Genomic DNA, 24,674 nt, shown 5'->3' with positions numbered 1-24,674 from the left:
AGCTACCGAAGCCAAGGATTAAGAGGAATTTTGTCTTTTAGAAGAATTAGCAGCAGAACAGCAACTCTATGGACAAGTGCCAGAAATCTGGCAGAGCACAATCAATAAACTCTCATAGTAATGGATGTGAATACTTGTTATGTGTGTTTAATTCCATCACAAAACTTGAGAAAACAATACTTGGCTTGAAATTTTATTATCAAGCTTTGTGTGTTACATGTATGTTTTCTGAAGTCATTCACATTCATCCTTTCCTATTACAACTTGAGCTAAAGCAAAGTTCTCCTGGAGCCTTCCTCTACTATATAAAACAAATATATATATTTTGAAACAGGCAAAGCAATAGACGTACTTCTATTCTGGGTACCAATTAACCTTTACAATTTTCTTCTAATATGGATATTTAATGGCTATATTTGCAATCAACTGTTGGAATCAGTTTTCAGAACCAGTTTTCACATACAATGAGTTAATATAGTCCATGCAAAAATATGATGGGCTGTTTCACTTTATGATCTAAAATCAGTTATTCAAAAGATTCCTCACTGCTTATTAATTAAGAAAGATAATTAAGTAGTTTAGGGGATAAAACATCATTCATACTTTGACAGACCTTTGCTAAGCTGATTTTTTAAGTTACCAAGTTTAAGACCAATTCATTTAAAGACACTAGAAAGCACAACCTGCTAACAGTCCATGCTTGACTCCCAAGAAACAGTAATTTCCAACTAAGAGATCATAAACACCATGCAATCCAAAAACAGCTGCACAGAACAGTAGCAAGGCCATGCAGAGCTGACATACAGTCAGAAGGTTATTGAAGAATACACACGTGAATTCATACATGGAAGTCATCCAGGTTGGTGTAGTAAAGCTAGGCATTTGTGGAAGATTAAGAGGCAAACTTGGAACTTTTGGAAGAGCTACATTAGGAAGACTGTTGGTGATGCTCCTGTGAAAAAATAAATAATGTAGGAATACAATAAAAAATAGAATATTTAGAGGACAGCAGAGGACAACACCTGATAAGACAGAAAACTGTAGTGCTTTGCAGAAATCCTGTAGAAAGCACTTACTTGACAGGTTGCCACGACTCTTGTTCAAGACCTCTGTGAATGGACTGGGCAATTGATGATTCCATGAGGTCAATGTAGCGGATGACCATGGGAACAAAAATTTCTTGCAAGTGCTTGTGAAACTTTCCATTGCACAGAAATGCTTTAAAAAGAAACAAAACAGAAATAAACATGTCAGGTCTTTCCCTCATTTATTTTGCAATAGGAAAGAGTACCTCTTAAAATGTTTTAAAGTCCAAAAATGTAAGAATAAATATAGTGTGATCCAGCCTGTGTAGTAAGTACAGCACATAAAAAAAAACCAAAACATGTACATTACAAGGGCTTTGCAGTCCATTTTTAGACGCCACTGTTATAAAAACTAGGCATGTATATAAGTTCTTCGTTGAGCCAGATCACTTCTTTATCTCCTTAAAATATATTTTGCTAAATCTAAGCCTTAGTCATTTTGTTCACAGAACCAAAATAAATACATTTCAGCAATATTCAATCATTTGCATTCTCCTTATGCTAAGAACAAAGGCTACAATAAAACATTTCAGCTTCAGTAGTTTGCTGTACTGGTTTCAGCTGGGACATGATGCTATGCTTTGGCTTTGGGAGAAAAACAATGGTGATAACACACCGATGTTTAGTTGTTCCTGAGCAGTACTGCACAGAGCCAGGAATATTTGCATTTCTCATACTGTCCTGACAGGGCTGAGGGAGCACAAGGAGTTGGGAGGGGACAGAAATAAAACATCTGACCTAAACTGGCCAAAGGGATATTCACAGAATCACAGAATCACAGAATTGCCAGGGTTGGAAGGGACCTCAAGGATCATGAATCTCCAACCCCCCTGCCACACGCAGGGCCACCAACCATTCCACCTAATGCTAGACCAGACTGCCCAGGGCCCCATCCAATCTGGCCTTGAACACCTCCAGGGACGGGGCATCCACAACCTCCCTGGGCAGCCTGTTCCAGTACCTCACCACTCTCTCTGTAAAGAATTTCCCCCTGACGTCCAAAATATTCCATGCCATATGACATCATGTGAAAAAAACATAAAATGGAGGAGAGTTGGCCAACAGCTGCTGCTTAAGGACTGGTTGGGCATCAGTCAGCGGGTAGTAAGGAATAGTTTTGTGCATCGCTTATTTGGTGAATATATGTTATATTATTATACTTACTATTATTCTGCTTTTCTCTTCTTCTTCTATCTTAGAAAATAGTTTTTATCTCAACTCATAAGTTCTACTTTGTTGTGTTTTTTTTTTCTCATTCTCTCTCCCGTTCCTCTGAGGGTGGGGGAAGTGAGCGAACAATCGTGTGGCACTGAGCTGCCTGCTAGGTTAAACCACAACAGCTATGTGCAAAAATATAGTGAAATACAGCCTTTTCTTCAGAGAACTTATAGGAAAAAGATAACACGTGACATAAGAGTATTTGTGGGAATAAGAACAGTTTATCTATCTGGTCTATAGGCGAAGTCCTGAATCAATTCCTGTACCTACATGGAACATTCCATGATCTCTGGAATAGGAAAATAAGTCTTAGCATGTATATGTATACCAACAGCTGGTCAGCATGCCAGAATTCACCACCAGAATTCTTCCTTTTCTGATCCAGAAACACACATAAACACCAAACAGACCCATGAACCTAAGGTACATCCTTTCCAGTTTGCATTCATGTGAAACCCATCCCCATGAGCCATACTTGTCTCTCTTCTGCCTTCTCAACTGTCTTACAAAATTTGTAGGGATGTGAACTCTACTTCCCTTCTGGAAGACTGCCTACACTCAGGTATGATCACCTCCAATTTTACAGTCATTGTAGTCTTATAAAGGAAGTCCTGAAAACTAGTTGGAAATGCTTAGGAAAGCTAATGACGTGTAACACTGCTAGAGGCTTTCTCTTTATTTTTGAAAGAAAGTCCTTAAAATGTTCTTTAGTAAAGTCTCATCATTATTGTAACTAGAGTCTACCCCACCAAGGGACTGTATTAGTTTCATGTTTTGAATGTCCATATTCACCCACTAATCTAGTACTATCATTGCGATCTGTAACGATATTCCCATGTGTCATGTAGGCAAGCTGAGTCACAATGAGAAATTTTCATGATTTTACTTTCTCTTACTGTTATGTGTTTTACATTCTCTTGTGCATTCAGCTTCAACTTTCTCTTCAGCTCAGTATGCTTCAGGCTTGAGTTCACTCACCCTTTATATCTCAAGCAACCAAACACTTCAAATGGAAGGGCACTGCTAGCAGCTACTGTCTCTAGGGAAAGCATTTGCATCTTTCCCTGTACGGCTTCTGGGTTTCTCCTCTTACTTATCTCTGCCTCCAGACTTCTCATTTGACATGGATGGGTACCTCAGTTGCATTTTGAGGAGACCTCTTCTTCCTAAGAGTAAAAGGCTATATCATGTGGCTCAAAACCCTGGAATCCATTTCATGAAGATATAAACTCCTCTTGTTCTAGTTCACTACTACAACTCCATGTGTAACATGCAAAAATAATGTCTGTAACTTATAAAAACTCCTTTGTTTCCTCTTTATGACTAATGTTTACCACAGACAGAACCTAGGGAGATGAAGACTATGGAGAAAGTGTGTCTTCAAGTTTTATTTTCTTATTTTTACTTGCACTGTCTTTATTGCTGAATGTCTGGATACTATTTTCTCTGTAACACCCTTGCCGAATTGGGAAATTATGTATCAATTACTTTTTCCTAAGGAGAGAAGATTGATGAGATCATCACTCTTTCATTTATCCACCTGCCTCTCTCTTCCTAAGAATTTTAATACTTACAGCTAATTTCAGTGTTATATAGAAACAAGGGTGGAGATCTCCAGTATATCAAGCCTCATGAAAACAGGCAGCTAAGTAACAGACAGAGATTGTTAGGGTTTCCGCAGAGAAAAAGGCAGCAGCATAGGCTTGTCTCTTACTAAACCCCTGAGAATCCACCCTGGAGAACACCTATGAGTCCATTACAAACATGCTCCATTATTTACACTGCTCATAGAAGTACTTGTTAACTAGCTAGTTCTGGCATAATTAATTGCATATCAGGCTTTCAAAGCTGCGTTGTTTTTCCCTTGTATTTATGTCTTAAAAATGCAGCATCTGTACCCAGCAATAGCAACAACTGAGAAGGATTTGGATATTAACACAAAGATGTGGATGCTTGCCCACACATCGGGTGTTTCACAGTAAACAGCTGATGAACATTGCCTTTGAGAAACAAAAGGTGGCAGGTTTCAAGCTACATATAAGGCTGATTTTTTAAGGCTACTTTGAGCTTAAAAAACAACAACAGGAACACAATTGTGTCAATTAAGTCAATATTGCTGCTTTACAGCGAATCATTTCAGGATGGGCATTAATCAGGCAATCACAGTTACCTGAGGGGATGAGCCTGTAGCTCACTGTTTTCTGAACACACCGCAGAAATGCTCTGCTGCAAGATCTGCTCAGGGAATTACAATAATAGAGCCTCATGGGCAGGAGGGCAGCTCTTGTTATTCAGAAGTCAGAATGAAATTTAAAGAAGTCACAAGCAATAAAAGCTGTTCAACTTAGAAAGCTGAATCATTTTCCTAACATCCTGACATCAATCTTTGCAGGGAAATGAAACTACCTATACCGACGCCAAGATTCTTAATCTGACTGCACTCCAAGCAGATCGCTCTGTATGTGGGCACACACATGCAAGTGCTATCTTGGATGAACAACTCTGTGAGCATTCTGTTTTCCCAGAGTTGAGGACATGACAGATTTGATTTACCCATATGGAGATTTCAAGGATTACAGCAGGGGAAGAAAGAACTCAGAGCCCAGGGCTGAGTGACGGAGCTGAGTATTACCAGCAAACTCATGGCACTCTACCCTGTGATTAGAATTGATCTTGCCAACAGGTACCACCTGTGCATCTAAGCAGATGGGAAACAAGAGATCCTTGAGGTAATGCCACACTTCAAAACCCTCAACTACCACTTGTCTTCAAAGCTACACAGCTTAATTCTCCATCGTCTTGTCAATATAGATGCCCCATGTGCTCTTCATGTGAACCATCTCATATTCACACAAACAACAACAAAATGAAACTCTATGCCAGGGCAAGGTAATGTGTGTACAATATTAAGGGGAAAAGGATTGTGGGAATAGAAACATCTCCCAGGTAAGAAGTACTAGAAATATTGGAACTGAAAGTTATTCAACTCTTACATAGCTGAAAAATGCTAAAACGTGATATGAAAAGACCAGAGGTAGACAGTACAGTTTAACAACACAGCACTGGAATAAGGTTCCTCTCTAACATCAGGAAAATAATCTGTGGTTCTTAAATACATTAGAAACTTTGGGACTTGTTTTCATTTTACCCATGCAGGTGTTTTGAGAGTTATTCTAGAGCCAGCGTGGCAAGCTGTCCTCAAGAGCTTCTCCAGAATCAAAAGTAAGGGGAAGAATGAAACAGGTTACCATGAGTCTCTGCACCAGTGGCAAAATCAGCACTTTGGAAGAATCTGCTATCACCCCTCCTTATATGACTCTCAGGAAGGCATCACCTGGCTTTCCTGATGTATTTTAAAATCCAATTTAAAAAGAGTAAATTTCAAGAAGGAGGTTTCCTTGGGGCTCCATATTCTATCTGTACCAGTTGAAAATCATCCAATCCACACTAGAAGAAGTAGATATTTCCATCTGCTTATTGTTTATAGTTCATTCTGCCTCCACAGAGCATTTGTTAATCAGTTATTTGAATTCTAGCAAAAATTGAAAGTGTCTCAGCTTATATTCTAATTGCTATGCTTTTTGCCATATGAGACATAGTTTAGAAATGCATTTTAGAGACATGCTATGTGGAAGCAAGCTGTAAACTTACTTGAGGAGCAAAATTTTCATCCACCCCTAGAACATCAGCAATGAAACTGCAAAGAATTTCATCTTTACAAGACAAAGGGACACAAATAGCTTATTGCAGATTTGTTTATTATTATGTTTTGTTCCTAGAACTATCATTCAGCCAGAAATGATATCTAGTAAGGAGTTTTACAGTCTCAGTTAGCTGTCAGTATTTCCAAAACATGCAGCCCAAAACTGAAGGTAGGTTATCATTTCAAAAGATCTCCTAACAGGACTGAGCAAAAATCCTAGCTCTCTTTTTTACAAAAGAGTCTTATTACAATTAATGAGAAATGTAGAGTATGATGAGAGAAGAATCTTTTGGGGCCCTGAATATCTTAAACCTAAAATCTTTTCTATTTACACAACGTAGTTTAAGATGGGAGCTGTGATGGTATATTTAATTTCTAGTACAAAAGTGGTACACAGCCTGTAACCAAGCAAGAAGAGGATGCTGAGTTTACTGGCATTTACCATCTTGCTACTACTAACAGGAATAATGGAAAATAAAAACCAAAACATATCAAAGAACTCCAGTTTTAAATCAATAGCCAATATAATAGCAATTGTTTAGACAAGAGACTAAATTTCAACGTGCAGGTTTTTCAAAGTCAGCTTCATCAGACAGATGTGCCCCAGTTGACTTAGAGCAGGTACACAGGTATTTCACTAGTGATACTCAGTGAAAGAAAGATTATGAGTTAACTTTAAAATACTCCTGGTTTTGTTTGATTTTTGCCAGTGCTCACCACAAAGCACTAATGCAATATTGCTGAGCAACAGTACAGTATATTAGATCAGTAAATGATGCAGATAAAATTCAATGATATTAGAATGGAAACAAAACTTGGAAAGAAAAGGAGCAGAATATTGAAATATACAATTGAGATACCTGTAACATTAGCTAAATATAGAAACACTTGATGGAATTGTGCATATGCCAGTAAAAAATATCTCTGATTATGTTAACGAAGAGAAACTGAGATAGTTTGTTGAAGCTCAAAAAAAAGTGATTAAAATGAATAATTAAACAACCACAGAATCTAAATAGTCCTCCTAAAGAAGTCCCCTTCATAATATAATTAATAGTCTCAGTGGAGAAAAAGTAACATCTATATTACTGAAAAAAGTCCTGGGACATATAGTTCTGAGACAATCATGGATTTCTTCTATGAAATTCAAATTCTGGAAAAAATAATTTTGTTATCATAGAGAGATATTGGGTAGTGCTATCTTTGTACCATCTGCAAAGCTTTACACAGTCAGGCACAATTGAGTATCAACAATTGAAACTTTGGAGATCATAAACATTTATATTATAGAAGTTGCTACAGCATTTTTTTCATTTAGATTTTGAAAATTCACAACAAATTTATCTACAATCTATTATCCATCTCTACAGCACATGTCACTTTGTTATCACTTTTTTTTGCTTGATAGCTCCTCTCGGAAAAGCTGCAATATCTTAAAGGATAGGAAGATCATATTCCTCGATTCATTTTAAAAAGATAGACTTCATTGGTTAGACTTAGAGCAACAGGACAATCACTAACGAATACACGAACAAACTTAATTCTTGTGGCCAGAAAAAATAGGAAAGCTTCAAGTGATTCAGAATGGAATCCCTCATAATAGAAATGTGAAGCAAGCTTGAGTCAGGACTTCCCTCTCCTTCTAATTCAAGAAAAGTTATTTAATGGGAAATCTGATTCTACGATTTTTTTTTTTTTTTTTCCCTTAATGTCAAATGAATACTGTATTTTAATCATTTGGCTTTAATTATGTACAATGTTTTTTATTCTACTTAAAATAACACAGCTGATACATTTCAGTAGTAAAGTCTATGCATTTTCATTATCGCACACTATTTCTAAATATTTTATATTTTACTATTTCTAATATTTTAGTGACACAGTTATAAAAATAACCATGCAATGAAATTTCATTTTAATGCTGTAAATGTTAGAGCATTTCTTTATTGTTAGGAGTTTGCTCATGTCAGGTTTGCATGAAAACTGACTCCTGCATTGAATATTTTGAGCTCATTTAAAGCTCTTGAGATAGAGATAGAATAACATGCAGGTGTCAGTTCTCCAAATTTCACTGAAGATTAACCTAATATACAATATGGTGACCTAACAGTTCTTCATTTGAAAGAAATCTGAAAAGTAATCTCTGCTATAGCTGAAGAGTGAGAATAACCCAGTGGGATTTCCACCTCTTCATTTCCTAATGAGTTTTTTGATAATGAGAGGTGACTTTGCCAGTCACTGTGGGCTCTATTATGGCTAATTTACTCCACTTCACTCTCCTTGTTAATTATTAACACTAGCCTTTTTATCCTCATGAGGCCACATTCCAGTTTTTCCCTTTTTAGATTTTTTTCTAAATCTATCTTTATGAAGGTGATAGTTTCCAGGAAAAGGTTTTCACTTAGAGTACAGCCAGAATTATTTATTTCACTTTGAAAGACTGTAAAATTGATTATATAAGCATGGGGAGCTATTTCTAGTGACTTTAATGTACTTGCAAGGTAAAAGGCTGTTAATTAAAGAATAAGCACTGTGGTTATGTTTCACTTGGGAATCAGTTCTTGGTAGAATGGTCAGTTGCCACTTGCTAACATACCCACTGATTAAAAGGTGACTAATTTCCACGCTTGCTTTCCAATAGTTACATGGAAAAAAAAGAGAGTATAATTTTCCAGATGGTTTCCACTCACCAGAAACTGTCATTTACTATATCTATTACCTCTAGGGAATTACTGAAATTGGTATACAGGTGTGACATTTTAGATAGCAATCGTTTCAGCTAAGGTTTTAAAATCTTGCTAATAATTGCTTTGACATGAAAAAATATTTACTTGATTTTCTATAAAATGTCTTTCCCAAGGCTGATTGAATCATTTAGCATTATTATCCATGTAATCTTTTAAGGAAAGAAAAATCAGTAGAAAAATCTCAATTGCTCAGATCCAGAATGCTATCTGAAACCCACGGATTAAGACCATAAACTATTAGACCTCATAACATCTAGTTTTCCTTCAAACTTTGTACTCCAGGAGAATCTAGAACCTTTCAGTTGAAACCAGTTTATTACCCAGAAACTAGGAATGATTGGAGGGTACCACCAGTGTAAGCCATATAAAAAAAGCTGCTTTTGTTTTAAAATGTAGCTGAATATGGAAATACCGGCAAGCACGCACAACACAGTGAGTTTACAAAGAACAGATAAACTACTCTGAATTTATTCCTAATGCAAGATAGAATTAAATACACTGCTTAGGACAGTATCTTTATTCCCTAACCATGTTTTATTCAAGTAATGTAGCTTATGGGAAGAATAGCATCCAATAGCAACCAATACCTATGAAGCTAAATGAAGGTGCTGAAAACACTGGAAGAGACATTATGCCTACAGAGGAGACATGAATTTGCAGCTTTGTAGGCCCTTAGTTTGAGGGAATCTTTGAGCACTGGACATACATTTCTCTTTGATGTAGTTCACCTTATGAGTTTCAACTTCAGAACTTGGCAATAGTTCAGCGGTTACTATTTCCTAATGGCTCTATCCCTGTGCACTTTTTTTTTCCCCTAAATGTCTAACTCCCACTGCACCCTGGGTAAAGGCTTCAGATATTGAATGAGGATTTTAGATCTTATGCAGAGAATCAGACAACCATGTAAACTAATGTGTGCCTGACCCTTTTAAGAAAATTGAATTGATTCCTGCACACTCCTGAGCATCTTTCTAAATCAAGCATAAATTAGCCACCATCAGAGAAATTTTGTGTAGTTTGTCCAAAAAAAGTACCCAGATCAAAAATTCCCAAGTATCTGTAATTTTCTTTCACTAGGACAATGTGCCAAAAAGGAAATAATCCAGAATATGGCATTACACATGTTATGGTCTGTCAGAGTAAGGAGAGGTATTTCATGAAAGCAGACATCTAAAACTGGATGCTAAAGTTCTCTCACTCTGCCCAGACCATATCCAATGTGCTGCAGTAACAGTGACCCTCAACAAACCAGTTTGATGTTCAGCTTTAGTTTAGTAGCCCTGCCCGTTTCCCTTCATGAAAGTAGTCATCTACTGTTACAGTGAACCTTTGCTACTTGCTCGATTTCATGGTATGTTGCTGCGGCCAACAAGGACTACACTGAGGTGACTTGACAGCTAAGGGTACAATATACAACAATAAACAACAAAGATTGAAACTTGTCACCTTGGAGAAAAGCTCCTGAATGCTATTTTCCTTCTGTCACACAGTTTTCATAGGTGGAGCTAAAATTATTGAAAGCTACGGAACTTTTACAGACATGAAATAGATTTTCCAGGGAAAGTTAAAATGGATTGCTTGTATTTACAATAATAAAAGATTCAAAATTCAGAATAACTTCAATAATTGAAGTTAAAAAACAGTTAAAAAAAAAACAGGTCATTTTCTCATTTTTAAACAATACACATTGAATATGAATACACATATAGATGAACACACATATATATATATTTTTCTTTATGGCACCCTAGAATGTTAGGATTTTTTTTTCTGTAAAATAAGGTGCAATTTGATGTTTTTAAAATAATATCCATTCCATTTTCTTGGGTTTCATTGATCATTTCCTTAATTCTGCTACCAAAATCACTTGCACACAAAACATTCCTAAGCTTTTACAAAAACAAAGATTTGCTCTTTGAAGAAAATTAAAGGAAGGTAAGAAGTCCTGATCACCAGCTTAAATCATGATACAACAATGAACAAAGTGAAAACAACACTGGCTTCCTGTGTATATCTAACCCCATTTGTGATATGCCTACAAGACTTATATAACACAAAAACTGATCTGAAAGTAGTTTATATGAAAGCTTAGAAGGAAAAATTAAATACATACTATGCTGCTTGTACATCACTGATTTAAAACCAAGCAACTGGTTGTGTTGAATAGTAGCCAGAATAAGGAATTAAATGGTGTGTGAATAGGAAGAAAATGCCTAACTTCCAAGAAATGGAGCACTAGAGTATATATCATAAACAAAGGCACTGACACTCTTATTTTGAGAATTACAAATACATTTCTAGGGTATAGAGAGATTAAAAATAACCCAAAACATTTTATGCACACAATAAGCAAAAACCTGAAGATCTTACTATCATTTCTGAGGGAGTTATTCAGCAGCTGGAAAAGTGGGAAGCTGTCCCAGGAGTCCTGTGGCTGTGCTTCAAGTGCCGAATCCATATCAACAGAATAAAGAGACAAAAACTTCTCTGCATGCTCAGCCAATAGTTCTGGCCACCAGGCGAATGCCTACAAATGCGACAAAATAGAATTACCAACACAAGTCGTAAAGCAAAAACATGCAGATGTATTTATGGCACAATACATTTGGATACGTCACTTTCCCTCTGTCTTATTCAGAGGGGATGAAAGGGCTGTGTGAAAAATATGAAAACATTTTGTAAGTCTTTGCATCAATAATATAAGAAAGCAAATAGATTATGCTGGGGAAGACAACAGAATCAGAACAAAAATAGAAAACAAAGAATCAAAAGCAACCTTTCCTACCACAAGACTTGCCAAGAACTCCACTGGAAAAGGACTATAAATCCTGCAACTCTTTTTGCCAAGAGAAAGAAAAGAACAAAGGACTATATGCTATCAGATTAGTTTATTTTTCAAATAATTTCTGTATGTACATTTTGCTCTTATTTTCTCATCAGATGGACTGAATGTGAAACATTATTCCTCAAAGTCTAGGTGTTCTTTAATAAACAGAATATTTTTAAATTCCTATTTTTGTCTTAAATATGTCAGCTTCTCCTGAGGAAAGCATACTGTTTCCCTTCATCAAATGTTTCTCCAGAAATTCACAAATGTTTCTATTAACTTTCAGCAACTTAAGAACTTGTTACAAAATTAATAAAAATCAAGATTCTTAGATAAGCTTAGCTTACAGATGAAACTTGTGAAAAATAGTGCCATCAAGTAAAGCCAGCTTTACGTTAAAAGCTGCCTGATATGTAACTCTTGTAACTTACAACTGTCACTTAAATCTAGGGTTTGAAAGGTCAGTATTGAAACTGAATCAAAGGAATCTATATGTTAAAGATGAAGTTGAAGTAAGCTTATGAAATGGGATGAATACCACACACACTGCTGAGAGTGTTTTGTTCAGAGTTAATGAAAACACAATGATCAGAAATGCCTACACACACTAGATAGGAAACTGCCTTTCAAACTAATGCTCCTCTCATTACGAATATTTTTAAGTTATCTATCTGGGATGCGTGTAGCTTGAGCTACACAAGTGCTGAGTTGCCACAGCTTCTAATAATGTCACAGAAATCATCACTTGTATTTCTGAAATGCACATCCTAGATATGCAGAATGATCTGCTCAGCCCGGAAAGGGATCAAATAAGAGACAACTTCTACAGGTATGTTCTTGCCTCTTCAACTTCCCGATGGATTCCGACTTTCTTGATATGGGGTGGATAACTACAGATTAAATGGGGAAAAGATGAAGTGGCAAATGGTTTTAAAAAAATGCTTAGCAGGCTGGAAGCATTACTGAAGGACACTTGGTGTGCTGGAATGTCAGGACTTAAGGACACTGGCATCACAGTGAAAAGAACAGATGAAGCTTCAAAAATTTTGGCAAGAGTTTGAAGTGGAGCTTTTTCTTCAAACTGGAGGAACTTTCCCATTAGTAAATCCTGTTTAAATGGAGGCATTATTATTACTCTAGAAAATAAAGAAATGCAAAGAAATAAAGATAGAAGAAAAGTTACACTTAGGCTTTATCAGGTGTCCTTTTTAGGCAAAACAAAATTCCTTTTCAAAAATATTGCCAGAAAATCAAAGCAAAAAAAGAAAACCCCAAACCTGAGCAAAAAAACACATTCTTTTTCCATCTTCCTCCTCTTTGCAAATGACGCCTTGAATCAAAACAGAAATTATTCTGACCATCTCAAAAACTACTCATCACCATGTAGGCAGCAAGTAGGAAGAACAGAACAACAAATGCCACAGCTAAGATGTGGCATTCTTCAGTCATTATGGATAATATGAAAACAGGCTAAAGACAATTAGCAATTGGTGACACACGTCTATAGAACAATAGTACTGATATCATTAGAGGAAGACCAAAGAGCTGAGATTACAGAATGAAACACAAATGTAGCAAAAATGCAACACCAGAAATCATCAGATCAATTCATGCTATACATTCAACGCACAGTTCCATGCTCTAAATGGTGAAAAATACGGAATCATTGAGTCACGTACCTCTCTTCCCTTTGGAAATCCCAGAAATTTGGAAGTGTTGTGAATAAAAAAAAAAATCTAGTATTACAAAATGTGATAAACTTTTAGAGAGTTTGAGAATTTTAGAGATTTCTGGTCCTTTTCATCCACTGCACTGAACATTTAAATAACATTACAGTGTGAAGTCACCATACCTAATCTTCTGCTTTGAGTAGGGAATGTATGATTTTTGTGATCTTTTTCTCATACATATTTTAATACTGAAATTCTTCGTGTTCTATAAATTCCAGTAAAATTGAACATATACCAAATGAACCAGGGAAGGGAGATATAATCTCAAAATTCTCTTTACTTTTCTCAAACTGTCACAGATTGAAAACTTGTGCTGAACTGATTTTTCTGAAGGTACTTGCAATATACTTGCCCTTCTAGAAAATATCACATTCCTGAATGCAAGTTAGTAACGTGAACAGTGATTTTTAACCGTACCTGTATCATTTGATTTGTTTCCTTTGTTCTCTTTTCCATAGAATTATAATATTCTTAGATTAATGTAGAATTTCTCAAATGTAGAATGTCTCAAAAGACAAAGACAACAATACATATATTTTTATTAAGTAATTATTACAGAGTAGCACAGTGGCAACAGTAGTGTAGAATGGGATCTCCAGGGAATTAATTTCAAATAATTGAAACAGCTGTTTCTTCAGTATAAGATAAAATATCTCTAACAAGTTCACACATGACAGATGTAAGCTAAAAACTAGATTCGGTAGTGTGATATAAAACCAGATGTTTTGAATGATCATATTTCTAACTATATATATTAAATCATGTTTATCTTTTTGCATATTTTCCTCAAAAATATTTATTGATTTTCTGAGAACATTTTAAAAACAATTTCCTGAACCTTAGAAAACTATATTTATTCATTACATGTTAATAATATATACAATTATGGGTACCTGGTCAAGTTTATTTTTGTAGTACCTTGATATAAAAGGTGCTGTAATTCTCAATTTTCTAAATATTATGGTCTCTGTATCACAAAGGAAAAAACTTGCTAGTAAGAAACACAAAATTATTCAGTTTTTTTTTTCTACTTAAAAATGCCATTTTGAAAAGGGCAAGTTTAAAAGCAGTACTATTCTAATCAACAGAAAAGCAATGGGAACGTGATAATTATACCCACCATAATTTTAATGTTGAAATCAAAACCTAAACAGCATGATGGAAAACAGCATTCAGCTACATTTTCTTTCTATTTTGAGTGACAGGTGAAAAGTTGGAAGGAACAACTGCATAAGGCTATGAATGTTTTCCATACCATTTCACAACCTCCAGCACAAAGATGTTTTCAGTATTTTATGCTCTTTAATTTTTGTTTCTATACCTACAGTTCATTCAAGCGATTCAAGTAGAGTTGTATTTCACTTCACTTTTCATAAGCTTCAACTCCCTTATTCCTCTGTAAATGTGAACTGCTTTAAACATATGTCAGAGAGTAAAGCTAAAATGTTTCTTGACAGAATTGCTTCACATCAGGGCCGAAAAAATATAGGAACCAACCATTCTCTACAGTCACAGCCTCACCTCTGAATGATGTTCTTCATTTTGCTGCAGTACTTCGATACAGAGCTCTGCGAGGTGAAGAACCTCTTCCAGTTTTCTAGCAGGTGTGGCTTGGTTCATGGCCTCTACATGAACACAAAAAAGCAAACCAACATTGCTTTAGTTTGAAATAAATACGTTTCTCTATAGTAAAGGAAAATGTTGTCAGAACAGAAGTTACAATTTTGTGAAGTATAAGCAATTTCACATGTTGAGAACGATCATTTAACATATGTAAAAGCTACTGAATGCCCAAATCACCTGAAAGAGAAAATATTTATTTCACAAAAGAATCAGTGATCAAATAAACACTATCTAATTTGATATGTGAGAACTAACAGGTGTACCAATGTATTAGTTGCACAACTTCTGCAACAAGCAAGTTCTAATTCTCTTCAAGGTCAGAGATAGAAAGACAGCAGGCACTCGAGACCTTTTCTGTTATTGTACTGTTGGTACAATACCATTCTCACTAGATGACTCATTACCATCCTCAGTATTCATGTATTTTGCAGCAGTCAAAATTTTCAAATATGTTTTATCTAAATAAGACACTACATTTTAGGCATATTTAAAAATAAGCAAAGTGCAAAACAATGACTATTTAAATAACTCTCTATTATTCAAATAATTTCTCTACCCTACTACGTGCTGTTCACTAATAGAATTTAATCTATTCAGTATCGTAATAAAAAATAGCACAATGAAATAAAGACGTTATAACAGAATTGACATAAGCCTACCAAAAACATATTCATAACAGAAAATAAAGACAAATGCAAAAGTTACAAATGACATTTGGAGCATTCATTCTACACAGCAGATTTCAAAAAGAAAGCAAACAGCAAAGCTAAAACAAATGTAACTAAAAATCTTACAAAGCAATTTAAATCAGTTCACTTAAAAATTAAAAACAGTCACAGGACTACATTACAGGCATAGCCATGAGAGACAAGTGAAAAGAACTGAATCTTTTACAAGCATAGCTTTATTGAGAGTAATTTTTCCAGGTACGTATTTTTTATCCCTTAAAAGAATTTCAGTATTATGTGCGTGAGGTTATTCACAAAGTTCCTGTCCCAGACCATAAGCCATAAGATGGCAATGATAACACTCAATATAGTCACGAGTAATGAAGGACACACTGTCACATGCAAATATTTCTCCTGGTATTTTTTTATTTCCCACTTAATGCATCCATAATGACCTAGAACATTATCAGATTAATTAAAAAACTTACACGATCTCCTAGCTGTCAGTAAGAATCAAACTGTATGCACTAAGTATATTTATACACTTAACATTTCTGGCAAGTCAAAACAACTTTTCAGACATCCGAAAGGCAGGTGACCTTGTCCAATTCTTGAAGGCTAACACACTGATACATGGTATCTTCATGAAACTGAGCTTTAATGTAAATCCAGAAACACTGGCTTAGAATCTCCAGTAGACATACACTTAAAGGTGACTATAACAACAAATTATCCTAATGCCAATAACAAACCCAACAATTTAGTTACTGAAGTATCTGAAAACAAACTTCAAAGCTATGAAATACTCCATAAAAGCAGACCTATTCATATAGTAAGATTTCCAAACCCATAATCTAAAGAGTTATAAACGTGGACAAGGCACTTGCCAGGACACAAAACTACATTCACTGTGTCAAGATCAAGGTCATCAATATGGGATTGAATTCACAAATTTGATATTCTAGAACAGTTTATATGAATACAACCTTCAGTGAGTTTAGAAAGGATTGGTTCAGCCACTATCAGGTTACAACATAAAGACCCCTACTGGATTCAGTCTTAAACTTGTTTATGTGTTTCATCCATGACAGAAACTGCTGTTTATAGCAGTCACTGTCTTCCTCTCCTTGCAAACATGGCAAAAACTATTCATATGGCTGATACATTGCTATCTGTATCACTGATGTTAATGAGTTTCAGGAAGAAACCACTGATGATAATACAGAGTGGCAAATCTGATTTCAGTATAAACAACTCATTTTTTTTAAGGATCAACCTGTCATAGATCTTACCACTAAGTAAGCAAGATAATTGCTTTTATAATTGCATCAATTTGTAATGACATTAAGCAAGCTCTACATTATTAAAAAAACTATATAATAAAAAGACTTTCTCTAAATTAGAAAATAATTCTAATAATTATATCAAATCTGATTTTCCACTGTTGTTTTGGAGTAGGCTTACTTATTCCACACCTGGCATAGGCTCAATATAACCTAGAACTGATTACTGAACAGACATCATTATCATCAGAGATAGCTGGAAAGATCAGAGATTTACTAGCTAACGTAAGATTATCCTGAACTATCCCTATGATAAGATCATGAGGAAAAGAAACATGGTCTCATGGAAGTATTAATTTCATCGAGCAAGCACTGGGGAAATACAGAAAACATCTGAGCTGAAATTATGAATTCAATTAGAAATGGCATTGAAAGAATATGTGGGAATGGCAACTTTTTGGTTTGTTGGTGCCTTGGTTTGTTTTAAATGCATAAGAAGTAGAATTGAATGAAAAAAGAGAGGGGGATCAGGAGTGGTCCCACATAAGTATCGGATTGATAAACACTGTGAAAGGAGAAGACCTATTTATGGTAAAAGATGATGTTGGCATAAAAATAAATCAGTCATCACAAGTTAATCAAGACAGAAATTGCAAGGATTCATTATGGGACTAATGTCAGGAGTAATTTTTGAATGGGATCAGTGTGTTGAGAAGAGGTCAAGAAACCTCAGTTTCCTTTTCAGGTATACATAACAAATTTCTAAATGATGGTGCATGGCAGGAATGACCAAAAATGTGGGAGAAATAAAGCTCCCTGAATTATAAGTCTCACATTTGCATGAAATTCTCAGTGTATTTTTGAAACTATCTTCTACTTGCTAAAAACATGCAAATTACTCTTGATGCTTTATACAGCTTTCAGTATTTTTAAAAATAATTATATTTCAATCATCAGATTTAGTTAAGGAATGCAGTAGATAATTGCCCTCATTCTGTATCCTTGGAAAAATCTCTCTTATTTTTTTGTTTACTTTTTCACACAGTAAATTACTATAGGCAATATCATTTGCATGGCATTTACTTCTCCACATTCCACTTAGGCTTCATCTAAAGCTTTTTTTTCCATCTGTAAGTTACTAACTACATCAGCCAGTCTTTTTCTCAAACTAATGACTTCTGTCTTTCCAAAATGTAGCAAGTATGGGTTGACAGACAAAATTATCATCATTTACCTGTGTGTATAAGCAAGTGGCTGTTAATGCATTTTGAAGAAAAAGTGTGAAATATTAACTTTTTTTAAAAAAATTAAATGCTTTGCTTGTCTTTATAAGCGTTAAAAAAAAAAAAAAAAAAAAAGTATAAGAGGAATGGAAATCAGTTCTGTCAGTTTTCATTATATTTATAATGTCTTTCTCTCCACAATTACTAAGGGTTGCTGAGATGTGTTTACACTGCTCAGACTAACAAGTTGCTGCAGGAGTCAAGACAGTAAATATGCTGCTTGACATCTTTTAGAAAATAAACAGAAAAAGCCATCCATCATCTGTTTTCAGCCTCACATTCTGTCAAAATGAAAAAGCAAGACAGGCTCTGCAAATAATGGATGCTTTCTCAAGTACACCCTATCAGTGAGTCACACATGTACCAAGAAAATATTGTTAAATGAGCTAAGTTAACTGACTAAAAAACTATTGAAATGAAAAGGTGAGTGCTTCATGGATGGATGGAGATTAAGGCGAGAAGGGACCGTCAGATCTTCTGCTTGGAGCTCCTGATTTATACAGGTCAAAGAACTTCTTCCAGTACCTTCTTTACTAGACCCAAAAACATCAGCTTGTCTAACACCTAACTTATGCTTGCTTTCCAGAAAAAACTGTATCTCTGCAGACAAATGTGAAACTCATTTCTTTGCTTGTTCTCCAACCCCTGCACATAACCACCATCACTATTAAATGCATGCGTTTAATTTCTCATGAGCATTTTCTTGGCCTTTGGCCCTTTGGTCTTCTACGCCTTCTTCTACCAAGTAAAGGGATACTTCCCTTCCTGTTTGTTTTTTCTTCTGTGAAGGTATTCTGCACTCTGAAATAAGTCAATTTTCTTTAAGGATCGAAATTGACAAGAGTCCTTCAACTATACCCTTTCATCAGCCTTAAAAATATTTTTATCTCTATTTTATAACAGATTGTACAGTGTTGACTAGAGGATGACTCAAATACTAAGCTCTGTCCTCACAACTTCACACATACTGCCTTGTTCTGCCACATCTAGATACTGGGATGTCCTGAAAATCTGCTTGTCTGCTTTTACCCAAATCCACTGCAGAACGAATGTATACTAGAAACAATGTCATAGTCTGTGTGTCCTGCATTCGTTTATATGCTAGGGTTAAGACTTAAGGTTACCAAACAGCAACATTTTGCTGTCATTAATTTCCAAAGAACTTTTGCATCATCTGTACAGACTTAAGCAAAGATTTTACATCTCCTCCCAACCAAGGATGAAAATATGAAATACCCAGAGTGCCTCCCTTCCTAGAACTCTGATGATATAGCAGTAATGTCTACACTCTGACGTCTCTCAATTAACCTCTTCTTAATGCCTACTTAAGCGAATTTGGTGTGTGCTACTGCTTTTGTAAATGACTGTTAGACAGTAGTAAATTGTATGCCTTATAAAGCTTCATCCATTCCAAGTGTTCTTCCTTAGCTGTTGAGCCAAGAGCCATGACAAATAATCAGTCTGAACAACTGAGCTGTACCAGCAGAACTGCTATGACACTGATCATCAGGATGGGAGCCAACTCTGCGCCAGTAGGGAGAGCTAATTCAGACTTTTCAACATGCAAAGCCAGCAATACTGCTTGTAACAAAAGCAGTACAAATGTCAATAAACTGGAGCTAATATGTGCTACTAAACCTGAGCTGACTCCAGAGTTAATCTGCAACTGGGATAATCCATCTACAGATAATTTAGATGTGACCACGATGGATTTTCTTGCAAATTCTCACAGAATTAATTCTGCAGTGAAAAAGTGCAGTGGACATCTGGGAGGACAGGCTATATTTTTCTGATTTAAAAAAAAAAAAAATCTAGCCTTATATGAATAATGGAATTTAGCTTTAATTGTGAAGCTGAAACTAGTCTTTCCACATCTGATAATTAAATAGGATTTTAAGTTCTCAAGACAAAACAGTTTTAAAAAAACAATTAATATTACCCCTGGCATGTACAGAAAGTGACATTGCAGTGTTTCCACCTTTTTTCAAATCTAACGTAGTTTCAATGGAATTACTGTCATGGGATAATCACAGATTTCTTTTCAGAAAAGGGAATCTATTGACTCATGTGAAGCTGGAAAAAAACTGAAACATGAAATCTGAAGAGGTAAAAGCAAAATAAAAAAATGCCAGGATGAAAAGAAATCTGATTTTTCAATTCGCGATCTAACTTTTGATGCTTTGTATTCTGGTTTTTGCAACATAGATACTAGCACTTTCTTCCCATCCGTGCTTATAACTTGCAGCTTTTCTTTAAAGGCATAAAGAACTAATGTTCTCAGCACTTTTTGATCCTATGGATTAAAACTCAGAGTTAACAAACATGAGAACGTAAGAGCTCCATGAATGAAGGGAGCTGAATAGTTGACATCCCAGCAGGAGAAAGAACTGGTGCTTGAAAATGCAGATCTAGATTTCATAAATCTAATAAATTTTAGAGTCTAAACAGTAAAGAGTTAGTGAAATATGTCAATAGCAAATCTAATGCCTGCAGGTAAAGAGACAGAAAAAGTGATGCTGTCAATTAACTTTAAAACAAATTTTGACAACATTACTAATTGAGGACATAGAATAAAGTGTAACAACTTTGCAAATGTTGCTTGCGCTAGATTCATGCAGAGGCTAAGCCTGATAGGATATTTTCTTAGAAAATGAATTCAGTAGATCTCATCTATTCTGTCTTTACTAAAGCATTTGATACTGTGCCTCATGGGAAAACTATCAGTTAAGCTGGAGAAAATGAGGATTAAAAAAGAAACTGTGTTAGACAAAGAAGGTACCTAAAGAGAAAGGCTATGGTTAATGTTGAGAAGGAGAAAAGAAAGGTTTCAAGAATTCCTTGAGTATCCATTGTAGGGCTGAGCTTCTTTAATATTTCACCAATGACTTGAGAATAAATACTATAGTGCACTGACAACAATGTTGTAAAACACTGGCAATAAAAAGCAGTGTCATAATGCAGTAATAAAAGAACTGGAGACTAATTTTAAGAGGAAGAGCAATGCACTTTACATGAACAGCAATAAACAATTGCTGTAATTCAGCAGTTGGAAATGATCAAAGACTATGAAGACTTGGTTGTATTAATTTTTCACAGAACAGCAGAGTGCCATAAGCATGACATGGATGGGAAAAGACCAGTACTTGTCAAACATACTACATTACTGGTTATATTGGGCTTACGTGGCAAGGTGTTGGTAGCAGGGATTGCGGGGCGGCCTGTGAGCAGAGCCCCACAGTGCCCCGTGTCAGAGCAGAGCAGGTCCAGCTGCTCCAGCAGGGCCCCGCCGCTGCCAGAAAACAACCCTGCACAGCTGGGAGAGAAGGGGGAGAAACGAGAGAGCAACAGGCACCGAGCTCAGGGCAGGAGGAGGGCAGGAGGTGCTCCAGCAGCTCCATGCAGCCCAAGACAGGCCCATGGAGGGGAAGGCCGTGGGCACCGCACTGAGCACTATAGATTGGGAAGTAGTGCTACTACTGTGCAAGGCATTTCATGGAGATGATACAGTCATCAATGTTCAAGAAGGTTGAAACATTAATAGAGAAAGTCTTTCAAGATGGTAATGAAAAACAGTGACTAAACTTCTCAGACAAGGTAAGGAAAATTTACTAAAAAGTAGTTTTTTTAAGTTTAAAAAATGTCTAAAATACATCATAGGGCAAGGCAGGATTGAAGATGCAAATGAAAAAACTATCTAAGATAAAGGAGGGAGGTACTGTGCTGAAAAATAGGAAATGACATGACTGTAAGGTGATTCGTAGCCTATAGAGCAAGCAGGACTTGAAATGGTCTTCCCATACTTGAAGCAGGAAGCAGAAAATGGGAAGAATGATGGCACAGAGAAAGAACAGCTCATCCAGCTGTTAAGCCAGGATTTGGGTACGCTGATGAAGGAGGTATCAGGACATTAACTGCAGGTTCCCTTCCAGACCTCTGTTCCAAAATTGAAATCAGGGATTGATTTAAGAGGATACAGGGATGTATTCTCTTGTTTCTGTTTAGTTGTACAACAGAGACCAAGAAGGTGCTGTGCAGCTGTGCAAGTCACTCATTTTTGTTTATTCAGTGAAATGAACATGCATGAAGAGCTTTAATCAAGTCCTCTCCAGATACAACGACTCTCTCCACTTGCCTTCTCTTTTTCAATAGAGATTCAAACATTTCAATAATGTTTGTAGTGTTCTTCTTTTTAAGTCAGAAAGATCCTCCTGAGCTTTGAGGGCATCTACATACGAGTTTCAAAAGGAAGGGTAGTATGCAGTGAGTATGTTAATGAATTACGTCCTTTAAAAAAACAACAACTGCTGCGTTGTTCCTGACCCTCTACTCTATGGAGTTAACAGTTATTCAGCCTTTGGTGGAGAAAGCAATACTGGGATGACAACTGTGATTTGTCTTTGAGCAATTGTGCGCTACATAGTAACTATTTGCAATGATTTTAACAAAATGTATTCTCATTCTTGTTATTAAAACTGATTGGCAGAAAAAGCCAAGTATATTCTGTTATCCCAGACTTTGAAAAATAATGAATTTAAAGAAAATTACCTTTCAAATGTTTGCAATCTGTCTATCACCTCCAAAGTGAATCTCTGTCAGCAAGTACAGATACTGACCTGTTTGTTTCACAGCCATTTGCCACATTCATCCTTAACCAAGGCCATTTTTCACTCTACAGAAATGTAATGCTCTGTACTGAAAAATTTGTTTACATGTGAAGTTTTCTCGCTTGTCTTTGGAAATAACAGCAGCACTCATGGAGTCCATTTCTCCTCATTCATTCAGATTTCTAGTAAGTGTAAATGGGGAAAAACTGTTTCTGAGAAGGAATAAATAAAGTATTTCATTACCATGTTTACCATTTTTTTTAAATGGATTTATGTACGTTATCATTTCTTTATAAGTTTCCCTTTATGAAGGTGAGAAAACAGCTGAGGGATGCATGCAAATTTATCTAAGCTATTCATTGGAAGCTCTACAGAACTCATATGAAGAATGCATTTTGGCTCTGGCCTCAGAATCAACCGGCCAAGTTATGCTCAGCATTACTTACTGGGAGTGTTAACTACTGAGTAAAACTGGGAAACCTGTCATACACAAAAGTACTTTCAGGTAGCAAAGTCACAAAGACAGCACGTTGTGAAACGAAAACGGTTTATACTTAAAAAGAGATTTTAATATACAGATGCCATGATCATCATCTTCACAAATCATAAGCCCTTGCTGCAAACTATAGGAGTGTTATATGAGAGTTCTTAGGCATAGTTCAAAATGACAATGGTAGGCTTGCTGCTGTTCTCCTCATAATGGCAATTATACTGACTGAACAGATTTGCTACTCCATGAGAATTTCGGCAGTTCATGTCATGAGGAATGACATGCTCAACCTTGTTTAATTTTCACTGCAAATGTAATTCTTATTGAAAAATGCTGTTCTACAATGTGGCAGTGCTAAACAAAATGTCATTCTGGCTGCAAACAAATCCTGTCAATGCAAGTACTGTTTATACCTCTGCATCTGCCATTAAGAAAGTAACCACCGTCTTCTGGGAAAGCATTCAGAGTCTTGTTCAGTTGAGACTATGAAAATGAGAGCACTTGGGGAACAGACCTGGGAATGTGGCAACCACGCTGCTGAGAAAGGATTCTCTCAACAAGAAGAATTTGCATGTTACCTCTGTATACCTCTGTATTACCTAACCAAAGATACTCCTACAATTCAAGATTCTCTGCATAGTGTTCAGTATATAAGTTAAATTGTAAATAATAATTGTTAATAAATAGTTTTTCCTTATTTTCCACAACAATACAATACATGATGCTAAGGCTAAGCATGCTGTCTATCAAGTGCATGTCGAAATTTGTAGTTTAGCTAGCAACACCAGTAGGAGCAGGATTTGGCTCTGTTAGCCAGCCTAAAATAGGAATGATGCCTAAGACTGAACTTTTACATCAGAGAAATGGGTTCAAAGCAACACTAAATTATTGTGCAACAGTCTATTCTGTCAATAAAATTAATTTTCTGAGCTGTCACACTGATTTTCAAATAAATTTTTAGACAGAAGAAGAATTTAATTAAGCAATTAAATTACAAATACAACCTACAGACCTCTAGTTTCACCTAACTTACACAGTGAATTTCCATTACTCATTGTATGCCATAGGCCTTCTTCCCTTTCATTCTGTCATACTGTCATTTGCCAGGTCACTTAAGGGACAGCTTTCCTATCCTAGAATCTCAAGAAGACAGCAATAGTTTCTCTCAAACCATGCTTAAAGCTAATGTAAAATGACTGAAGACAGGTACGTTGTTTTTTTTTTTTTCTACTGTGTCTCTAACTTTATGTCATCTGTACTTAATGGTCCATGATTCTGACACAACAAGCTTGAGAAAAAAATAAGAATAGCAAAGGTGGGGGAAACAAAGATTTGTACTTGAGGTGATACATGTTATATAAAAGTGTACAACTGAGGTTTTGGAGCACAAATATCATACGAGACAAACTCCAA

General features: G+C 35.8%; 1 protein-coding gene across 2 annotated transcripts in view; it reads right to left on the bottom strand.

Moving 5' to 3' along the window:
* CADPS2 (calcium dependent secretion activator 2) overlaps positions 1-24,674 on the bottom strand; it is a 300,595-nt gene that overhangs the window by 53,317 nt on the left and 222,604 nt on the right. The window contains exons 18-21 of one of the 2 annotated variants that reach the window (XM_090136996.1): positions 14,832-14,935; positions 11,124-11,280; positions 1,077-1,218; positions 833-952 (exon numbers count right to left, since the gene is read on the bottom strand). In XM_090136996.1, coding sequence (XP_089993122.1) covers positions 833-952; positions 1,077-1,218; positions 11,124-11,280; positions 14,832-14,935 — 523 coding nt within the window. The remainder of the gene's footprint in view (positions 1-832; positions 953-1,076; positions 1,219-11,123; positions 11,281-14,831; positions 14,936-24,674) is intronic. The other variant, XM_031615180.2, reaches the window with a different exon arrangement.

The sequence above is a fragment of the Phasianus colchicus genome, chromosome 1 (assembly GCF_987193195.1).
Source record: "Phasianus colchicus chromosome 1, bPhaCol1.hap1.1, whole genome shotgun sequence".
Classification (NCBI taxonomy): Eukaryota; Metazoa; Chordata; class Aves; order Galliformes; family Phasianidae; genus Phasianus; species Phasianus colchicus.
This window is presented reverse-complemented; position numbering and strand designations above follow the sequence as displayed.